The sequence below is a fragment of the Drosophila suzukii genome, assembly GCF_043229965.1.
Source record: "Drosophila suzukii chromosome Y unlocalized genomic scaffold, CBGP_Dsuzu_IsoJpt1.0 scf_Y1, whole genome shotgun sequence".
Classification (NCBI taxonomy): domain Eukaryota; kingdom Metazoa; phylum Arthropoda; class Insecta; order Diptera; family Drosophilidae; genus Drosophila; species Drosophila suzukii.
Window position 1 is genome coordinate 1,237,432 of NW_027255895.1, and position 10,986 is coordinate 1,248,417.

A 10,986-nucleotide genomic window follows, 5' to 3' on the forward strand; every position below is an offset into this window, starting at 1 on the left:
CATATTTACTTGGACCCTTTATGGAGCTTCTATGTATTCACCACCATGGAGGTGCGATGACACTTGTGGGAGCTGTGGAACGACTGCAGATCGTTGATGGTGCCCTCATCAATGAGCCCCATCCTGCCGCCCAAAAACGGGGATCTCCGAGCCGTGAGGCGATTTTGTTGCTGCAGCTGCTGCATTTTCTGGCGGCGACTCCCGAATTGATAGGGCTCCGCCTCGCACTGGTTGTTGAAATACGATGTTCCGTTCAAAAGTAATTCAAAAAACAAGATTTTCTTCTTCTTCCCAAAATGAAAATGTTTGTCCCTTTGTTTGTGGGTTTGTATGCATCCCATCTTAGTTTTAGGGTTTTGGAAACCCTATGGGTGTATAAAGTAGCTTGAAATAGAAAACGTTTGTTCTACGACTTTTGGAAAAAACCGCTAGTTTAGCGGAAACTCAAAAATAAAAGCCAAATTTAAAATTTTTATAGTAGCTAGACTGATAATGCTACAAAAATTTCTGATATCAACAATTATGACGAAAAATGATATTACACAAAAAGTTATTTTTTAAACCCACTTTTTGACTATTTTTTCAAAATTGAGTCGAACGATTTCTTTTTAAATTTTATATCTTGTAGCCCTTGCGAATCCTCAACTTTTGATGTATAACACTTTTTACCATAAAAATTACCGTTTGGAAGATATTAAACGGTAAAAAGTGCAACTGGTTTCAGCTCCGTAAACGTAATATTTCATACTTATTGGAATAAACAAGAAAAAAAACAATTTAAAAATATATTCTTATTAGATTTTTTCAAACGGAAAATCTGTAATGGCTTTAAAGTCCTTTACTTGCATGAAGCTAATCGAAATAGGAAACTTGATCTATTTGTTCTACCACTTTGGAAAAACCCGCTATTTCAGCGCGAAATGTAAGAAACGACAGATTTCTCTTCGAATCTGAAACTGTACAACCCTTTAGATTCCAAACTTGTGCTATTAAAATAAGTAATTGAAGCGATAAAACTTGTTATTAAAAAGTTTGATATTCATATTATATGTTTCATTCTTATTAAAATCTGAGTGTAAACAACCCATACCTTATTAGAATAAATTTAAGCCGAAGTGGAACATGAAAGTGTGTGTTTGGTTTTTCAATAGCCAAGCCATATGGGGACGACTCCTAGTCATGGTATTGAGGTAATTAAACTCCTGTGCAAAAAAAACTTCTGATATCAAACAAAAACACCTCTTAACGAGGTAAAAAGTAGTGGCGAAAGCGCTCTTAACAAAAATTTCTGATATCAACAATTGTGACGAAAAATGATATTACATTCGATAAAATAAATAAACTATATTAAATTTATGTATTCGGCACGCTACAGCAGAAAATTTACGTGTAGGTAAATAAATATTTACTGTTGCGGGCCGAAATCATAAGTTTAAAATAGTTTATTTATTTTATCGATTGTAATATCATTTTTCGTCACAATTGTTGATATCAGACATTTTTGTTAAGAGCTCTTTCGCCACTACTTTTTACCTCGTTAAGAGGTGTTTTTGTTTGATCAGAAATATTGAAAAATATGAAAAAATTAGAATGTTTTTTTTAAGAAATGCAAATTGGTTTTTTATAAATGTTGATTGATTTAAGTACAAATAAATATATATATTCTTTTACGATGGTTTTAACTATTTCTATTCTTAATTTAAACTTCTAGCAGGTTTAAGAAAATTGAAAAAAAAAACATATTTTGGTACAAATGGAGTACCTAAACCTCCATACCCTTTCGACAAGTAAGTGCTTAAAAGCCGCATTTAAAAACCGATAAATGGTGCTTTTATGTTGTGGTTTGTTCTCAGATCCCTTTACATCAAGAAATGGGAGTGGGATAAGAACCAAAACGGGCTCACATGTGGGTTAATTAATAATAATAATTATTCGCCGACCACGTAAGGGCCTTTTGTCGCGTTATCAACATTGTTTTCAAATGGCCTTTGTGTGTTTTTGGCTTTCAGCCGCTTTAATGGGTTAAGAGTGTCGCCCCAAATGACCCAAGTACTACTTACCTCTAGATACATGATGGCGCAGCCGATGAGCGTGATCATCAGGAAGATGGGGATGGCCACCTTGAAGAGCTTGACGCGACGATGCCGGAAGAGATAGCCGGCGAGTACAAAGGGGCCACAAGCACAGCCAATCGAAATGGTCAACAAGGATATTCTAAAATACAGAAAAGATGCTTAGCTTTTATGTTACTAAACAAGTACCAGTGGTGGAAAGTGGTTATGTCCTCCATCTCCTTATTCTTGTTTGGGATGCTGGATTGCAGAAATGTCTTTTGTGTGGTTTGAAATACCTGATGAATTCATAAATTGTGTTTGAATATTGTCTAATGCTTTACTACAAGCTAAATTAAAACTAATCTAAGCTGTAAAGTATTTAAAAGTAAAATATGCTAAATGCAATTATTTGTAAAATAAGTAGCCTCTTTAGGCAGTTAAAGCTGTTAGATCTCTTTAAATAAAATCTCATATGTATATGGCACTGTTTCTTAAAAGTTCCAGTATAGTTCATTCTTTTTGAATTCGTTGCTAGGACTTGGTTATGGGTAAGTATGGGTAAGTATCTTCACTAATAAATTCTGTATGGATAAAAAACTGCCAGATGGAATTTGGAAAATATTATTAAAAAAACCAACTGCACAGCATTCCATCTTCATTTACTAACTGAAAGGAAACCCTCTCTAGCACTGTTGGCTACTTTTCCTTGCCATAAACCTTGTAAGGGTGGTATCACGTCTCCCATCACTGGCAAACAATCACGGATACGGATACCAACCTGAATGGCCAGTGGTAGTTGGCCAGACATGGCTCCGGACTCGTGCACGTGTCACAACCGGGAGCGCAGGGCAAACACTTGAAGACCTCCGTGTAGTAATTGCTTATATTGTCCTGCTGCTCCTGCCAGGCAATCTCCATGATGGTGCCGTTGAATCCGTCAGGATGCCGCAGCGAGTAGAATCCCGCCCGGCACAGGCACTGGTAAGATCCCTGGGCCAGCTGCCGATCCCAGTCAGCGTGGTCAGCAGTTTTCCGCCGCTTGTTGTCGGGGTCTCCGCACTCGGCTGGCGGTAGTCACACTGCCAGGGGGAAAGCAAAAGCACTTGGCTTAAATAGTTGCAAATCAATTGGAGTTGCAACATGCACTCAGAAAAATAAAAATTAATCTTATGTGAACTCCTTAGCAAGGGCGAACTTAAACGTAAAAACTATTTGGAATTTGAAGATGTTTTAACACTAACATAATTTATTTTAATCACTTTTTTACATTGAACATTAACAATTTGGAAAACTAATATTTAAGAAAATAAATTTTTTGCTTTACTCAGAGTTTTAGAAACGCAATTAAAACTCAGCCAGGATCTTTTATTGCTATCTGTAGTTTCTTGAAGTTGGTCGTTATGAATTTGCCTCTCTGTCTCAATATCATTGACTATTTCTAAAGGTGGCACTTTCTCAGCAAACGGATTATCTACAGATTTACTATTCCCTTGACTCGTTTTATGTCGATCAGTGCTGTCCGCTCGAAATTGTTCCTTTTCCTGAAGGCTCATCTTGCGCCAAATAGAGGAGGCCTCAACAGTTAGTCTTCCGGGGTTGGATCTCCTGAATTTTCCTAAGAAATTCTTGTATGCCATACTGCTTCGACGGCTAATGGTGTGGCGACTTTCCACAGCAGGGGCAGTCGGTGAGTTACCTAGCTTTTTGGGTGAATTTTCAGGGGTCACCACCCCGCGAACTTCAGCATTGAGACGTTTGACGGGTTTACGGAGCTGTTTGGTTGGATTCTTCTGCGTTTTTACATCAGACAGTTCACCATTTTCGTTATTCATTGCCTCTTCTGATTATTTCACTTGATCTTCTGTTTGTATATTTGTTGGCTGAATTTACGATTTCTGTTAGAAAGTGCCACGACAAGGCTAAAGTAACTGAGTCTTTGCTCTGCAATTTTTCAAAAACTGTACAACAAATATTTACCTTGAATTACAAAATGTGTGCTGCGTTCTTTACTGAATCTGAGTGAATAAACTAGACAAAACTAAAGACACGGGTAACTCGGACTAAAGCCTGCTTCGTATTTGTAACTTTGAACCAATAAAATATATTACAATTTTGTTCTTATAAAAATATATTTATATCTGAGTACCCATTAGGAAATTATAAAATACTATTTAAGGTATAACCACTTATATTTATGCACTAAATAAAAAGTATCTTATGCATATTTACTTGGACCCTTTATGGAGCTTCTATGTACTCACCACCATGGAGGTGCGATGACACTTGTGAGAGCTGTGGAACGCCTGCAGATCGTTGATGGTGCCCTCATCAATGAGCCCCATCCTGCCGCCCAAAAACGGGGATCTCCGAGCCGTGAGGCGATGTTGTTGCTGCAGCTGCTGCATTTTCTGGCGGCGACTCCCGAATTGATAGGGCTCCGCCTCGTACTGTCTGTTGAAATCCGATGTTCCGTTCAAAAGTAATTTAAAAGACAAGATTTTCTTCTTCTTCCCAAAATGAAAATGTTTGTCCCTTTGTTTGTGGGTTTGTATGCATCCCATCTTAGTTTTAGGGTTTTGGAAACCATATGGGTGTATAAAGTAACTTGAAATAGAAAACGTTTGTTCTTCGACTTTTGGAAAAACCCGCTAGTTTAGCGGAAAATCATAATTAAAGCCAGATTTAAAATGCTTATAGTAGCTAAACTACTAATGCTACAGAAACGTGCTTTATATCTTTGAAAAAATAATTTAATTTGCTAAATACTCTTTATATAGTAAAATTGTATGAATATAATAGATTTTGAGTTACGATAAAAAGTTATTTTTTAAAACCACTTTTTGACTATATTCTCAAAATTGAGTCAAACGATTTCTTTTTAAATTTTATATCTTGTAGCCCTTGAGATTCCTCAACTTTTGATGTATTTACCCTAAAAATTACCGTTTGGAAGATATTAAGCGGTAAAAAGTGCAACTGGTTTCAGCTCCGTATACGTAATATTATATACTTATTGGAATAAACAAAAACAAAAAAATTTAATTAACAATATTCTTATTAGATTTTTTTCAAACGGAAAATCTGTAATGGTTTTAAAGTCCTTTACTTGCATGAAGCTAATCGAAATAGGAAACTTGATCTATTTGTTCTACCACTTTGGAAAAACCCGCTAGTTCAGCGGGAAATGTAAGCAACGACAAATTTCTCTTCGAATCTGAAACTTTACAACCCTTTAGATTCCAAACTTGTGCTATTAAAATAGGTAATTGAAGCGATATAACTTGTTATTAAAAAGTTTAATATTCATATTATATGTTTCATTCTTATTAAAATGTGACTGCAAGCAACACATACCTTATTAGAATAAAGTTAAGCCGAAGTGGTACATGAAAGCCAAGCCATATGGGGACGACTCCTAGTCATGGTATTGAGGTACTTAAACTCTTGTGCAAAAAAAACTTCTGATATTAAACAAAAACACCTCTTAACGAGGTAAAAAGTAGTGGCGAAAGCGCTCTTAACAAAAATTTCTGATATCAACATTTGTGACGAAAAATGATATTACATACGATAAAATAAATAAACTATATTAAATTTTGTATTCGGCACGCTACAGCAGAAAATTTACGTGTAGGTAAATAAATATTTACTGTTGCGGGCCGAAATCATAATTTTAACATAGTTTATTTATTTTATCGAATGTAATATCATTTTTCGTCACAATTGTTGATATCAGACATTTTTGTTAAGAGCGCTTTCGCCACTACTTTTTACCTCGTTAAGAGGTGTTTTTGTTTGATCAGAAATATTGAAAAATATGAAGAAATTAGAATGTTTTTTTTAAGAAATGCCAATTCCTTTTTTATAATTGTTTATTGATTTAAGTACAAATAAATATATATATTCTTTTACGATGGTTTTAACTATTTCTATTCTTAATTTAAACTTCTAGCAGGTTTAAAAATTGAAAAAAAACATATTTTGGTACAAATGGAGTACCTAAACCTCCATACCCTTTCGACAAGTAAGTGCTTAAAAGCCGCATTTAAAAACCCATAAATGGTGCTTTTATGTTGTGGTTTTTTCGCAGATCCCTTTACATCCAGAAATGGGAGTGGGATAAGAACCAAAACGGGCTCACATGTGGGTTTATTATGAATGGGCCTTTTGTTGCATTATCAACATTGTTTTCAAATGGCCTTTGTGTGTTTTTGGCTATCAGCCGCTTTAATGGGTTAAGAGTGTAGCCCCAAATGACCCAAGTACTACTTACCTCCAGATACATGATGGCGCAGCCGATGAGCGTGATCATCAGGAAGATGGGGATGGCCACCTTGAAGACCTTGACGCGACGATGCCGGAAGAGATAGCCGGCGAGTACAAAGGTGCCACAGGCACAGCCAATCGAAATGGTCAACAGGGATATTCTAAAATACAGGAAAGATGCTTAGCTTTTATGTTACTAAACAAGTACCAGTGGTGGAAAGTGGTTATGTCCTCCCTCCCCTTATTCTTGTTTGGGATGCTGGATTGCAGAAATGTCTTTTGTGTGGTTTGAAATACCTGATGAATTCATAAATTGTGTTTGAATATTGTCTAATGCTTTACTACAAGCTAAATTAAAACCAATCTAAGCTGTAAAGTATTTAAAAGTAAAATATGCTAAATGCAATTATTTGTAAAACAAGTAGCCTCTTTAGGCAGTTAAAGCTGTAAGATCTTTTTAAATAAAATCTCATATGTCAATGGCACTGTTTCTTAAAAGTTCCTAGGGGGTAAGTATGGGTAAGTATCTTCCCTAATAAATTCGGATACCAACCTGAATGGCCAGTGGTAGTTGGCCAGACATGGCTCCGGACCCGTGCAAATTAAAATCGTCGTTAGTAGATGAATTAAAAAAATTTTTTTTTTTGTTTTTAAAACTCGGGTGATCTCGGCTGAGGAACTTGTGAGATGGTTCCAAAGTCGCCTAGCTGGGGCAACCGAGCGGGTCGCAGGTTGCGGATAGCGGACGACCTCTCTCGAGGTCAACTGTGAATAAGCTGGTGGGATAAGTCAAACACGGTACCGTGGACGGAAACCCCAGTGAATAAACAGTCCCGGACAGCCAGCGGGTATTTTGCAACGAAGCAATACCGACGATGCGAGTTGCCGCATCTAAATAGTTGCTTTACACAAACCCACTCCCAACACAACACCTACCCAACTCCCCTCCCAAACAACATCTCACTCCGGGCCGGACTACGGTGTAATACGGACAGTGCCAAGAGTCAGCCTGGCTGGGGGCCCGGATCAAAAATAGCCCAGTCTCAAACGGTGTGCTCAGGGACATGGCGGCCCCCTGTTCTAACTATCGCCTTACCCGGGCATCGCGGATCTCTGCCCGGGCGGACTTTTCCCCTTCTCCGCAACTCGTGGGACCAAATTATGGAGCATAAAACAGAAAACACAAAGAAAAAAACACAGAGACGGGTACTCTTAAAAAACCCATGGATAAGATGAACACTGGTTCCACCTTCCATACCAGCACGGTCTAGAAAGGGCCGCATCCCAAACTGGGGATGATGGGTGGCAGAAAGCCAGCCGCGAACGCCTCCGCCACGTGCGCATCTGCGCCGAAAGCAGCGGTAGGCACTGCCAAGGCGCTCGGGCCACCCGCTGGTGCTAAATACACATACGCAGAAAGGCGGACTGCCGCCCAGACTCTGCGCTCACACACCAGGAGCACCGTTGCCACGCTTTCGCCTGAATGGCTAAAGAAGGTAGAGTGGGCAAGGAAGGTGCTCCCAAACTACGGGCAGGAAAAGCCCACTCAAGAGGCGACTCAGGCGAAAAGGCAGCGATCCCTTGAACTACCCGGGCCATCGGCGAAGAGATCTAAGATCCAGCCATCGGTCTCTTTCGCCGAAATCACGAAGAATCGTGTTTTACTTGGCCTGATTGACAGGGGAAATCCGGAGGGCAGGATCCCCAGAAACAAGTGGAAGGCAGTGGAGTCCCACCTTTCCCTCATTTGCCTGCGCATGGTACGAGAGAAGCCAGGCACCTCGCCCTGCTGCATAGACGCGGGCTGGTACCAGGGCAGCGTAAAGGTGGTAGCATGCGACAGTCAGCGGTCGGCTGATATGTACAAAGAGGCGACAAGGGGCGAACATCGTTGCGCTTGACTGGTGCGATGTCCCCAGTAGACCCCGAGCCAGGATCTGGCTCCCAGCAGCGATCAAGACGCCGGAGGACATCCTCTTCATGTTGCAAGAATGCAACCCGCACCTCCCCACGAAGGACTGGAAAGTCGTCAAGGTGGAGGAGCATGAAGGGGATGTCAACCAGGCGGTTTTGGTCCTGAACAAGGAGTCAATAGCTCCGATCGAGACTGCTCGAGGAGTGCTGAACTTCGGGTTCAGTGCGATACACATCAAAGTGTATAAGGGCGACTCCAACGCCGCTAGCAGCTCTGCCGGCAACCCAGCCAAGCAGGTGCTTGCTGAGGAGTTGGAGACACTTGGTGGGCCGGAGGACGGCTAGAGAGATGCGAGCGCTCGGATCGGCAATCGAGGACGTGGACTTCAGCGACACAGAGGAGGCCGACGTCACTGTGGTGGAGGTTGAAGCTGTAGATGTCATTAAGACTTCTACAAATAAACCTTCACCACAGTAAAGCAGCGTCTGCTGCACTTCTGCTTCGCCTGACAGAAGGCAGAGCCGACCTAGTCCTCGTACAGGAACCTTGGGTTGTAGGAGGCAAGGTTGCTGGACTAGGAACAAAGGAATACAAGCTTATGATTGACCCCAAGGAAGGTAAAATTCGAACCTGCATATTAGCCAAAAGGCATCTTAGTACATTTCTACTTCGCAATTACAGCAACGGAGACAACACCGCAGTAAGCCTGCATCTGCAGAGTGGCTCTATAAGGGTTCTATCGGCCTATTTGGCCTTTGAGAAGGAAAACCCTCCAGATGCGCTGGTCAGAGGACTAGCAGAGGAATGCGAACAGCTCAAGAACGGATTAATAATAGGCTGTGACGCCAACGCCCGTCACACCCAGTGGGGTTGCCCAAACAACAACGACAGAGGTGAGTCTCTTTTTGATTTTATTCTAAATTCGAACCTATTCTTATGCAATAGGGGCAATGCCCCTACTTTCATAACTAAAGCTTGCCAAACAATCATAGATCTAACTTTGGTATCAGATTCACTCGTAGGCGCAGTCAAAAACTGGGCAGTCTCTGACGAGCACTCCTTTTCGGACCATAGATTCGTAGAAACCGTATTGTCCCTTGATTCGCCCTTGCCGGTCAGCTTCGCCAACCCCAGACGAGCGGTCTGGCACAGGTACAAAGAAGTTCTGACAAATATCCTCCCCATGGAACCGTCAGAAAGCATCACAAACCCACATGAGCTGGACGAAACAGTATACAAATTCACAGAGGCACGCAACACTGCCTTCAAAGTGGCATGCCCCACGGAGAAACCAAGAGGAAGGAAAAAACCCCCCTGGTGGACCCAACAACTATCTATCCTCAGATCCAACTGCAGATGCCTGTTTAACAGAGCAAAGGCGGGAAATAAGGACACCAATTGGCTGAACTACAAGTTTCAACTAGCCTCCTAGCCTGGCAGACCTTCTGCTCTGACATAGAAAAAACAACTGATGCCGGAAGGCTTAGGAAAATACTCTCTAAGACAGCCGCGCCTTTGGATGGATCACGGTCAGACTCCAGTAAAGAGTCCTTCGACCTGCTCCTAGACGCTCACTTCCCGGGGAGCCAACAAGCAGGTCATTCACCTGAAAGAGGAGCAGGACAGGGAATCGAAATAGATCCACTCCTACCAGACCGCAACATGAAATGGTCCATTCATAATTTCAAACCATACAAATCGCCGGGACCGGACGGGATAACACCGGCTCACATCCAGCAAGCAGTACAAATAGCCATAAACTGGTTGAAAAAAATCTTCCAATCCATCCTGGCGGTAGGAGAACTACCAACAGCATGGCAAGAAACAAAGGTGGTTTTCATTCCCAAGGCAGGGAAGGCCACTCACACCACAGCAAAGGATTTTAGGCCAATAGGCCTAACATCATTCCTGCTTAAGAGCTTTGAAAGAATGATAAGCCTACACATAAGGGCCACCGTAGACCCGACACAAATATCAAAAGCACAACACGCTTACACCAAAGGTAAGTCAACCGAATCGGCGCTACACTTGGTGGTAAACAGCATCGAGAAATCACTCAACATCAAGGAATACACACTGATCGCCTTCCTGGATATAGAGGGAGCTTTCAATAACGTGCTTCCCACCGCTATAACAGAATCTCTCACAGAACTAGGGGTTGAGCCGCCAATGGAGAGGCAAATCCATAAATTGCTGATAAGCAGAATGGTCACAGCCATACTAGGGACCTCAACCCAGTGAACAGAGGCACCCCGCAAGGAGGTGTACTATCACCCCTCTTGTGGAATATCGCAGTAAATAAACTACTGCGGATTCTGGAGGGAGGAGGTTGTAAGGTCGTAGCATACGCAGACGACGTCGCCATCATCTTTAATGGAAAATATCCACAAACACTTAGCGATCTTATGACCGCTAAACTTAAAATACTATCGGAATGGACGATAGCGAACGGACTCGGGCTAAATCCCTCGAAAACAGAACTTGTTCTATTTACGAATATGTACAAAATTCCACAACTTAACCCACCCATTTTAAACAATTGTAATCTCTCCTTTAGCGATCACGCCAGGTACTTGGGGTTAGTACTAGATAAACGCCTCAAATGAGGCTTAAACAACCAAGAGAGAACCAAAAAAGCGACCATTGCACTTTACTCCTGTAAAAAAGCAATCGGGCTAAGATTGTGGGGGTCAGTCGTAAATGGAAGTAGAAACTTAATTAACTTAAAATTAGAGTAAAGTCATTTTGCAC

At 41.3% G+C, this 10,986-nt stretch overlaps 1 protein-coding gene across 1 annotated transcript; it reads right to left on the bottom strand.

Moving 5' to 3' along the window:
• Positions 1 to 2,847: 2,847 nt before the first annotated feature.
• LOC139353884 (probable G-protein coupled receptor CG31760) lies at positions 2,848 to 4,493 on the bottom strand. Its single transcript, XM_070998106.1, has 2 exons — positions 4,316 to 4,493; positions 2,848 to 3,133 (listed from the first exon to the last, which is right to left on the bottom strand). The coding sequence occupies exons 1-2, from the start codon at positions 4,457 to 4,459 to the stop codon at positions 2,936 to 2,938; spliced, it is 342 nt and encodes a 113-aa protein (XP_070854207.1). The 5' UTR covers positions 4,460 to 4,493; the 3' UTR covers positions 2,848 to 2,935.
• Between the last annotated feature and the right edge of the window lie 6,493 nt (positions 4,494 to 10,986).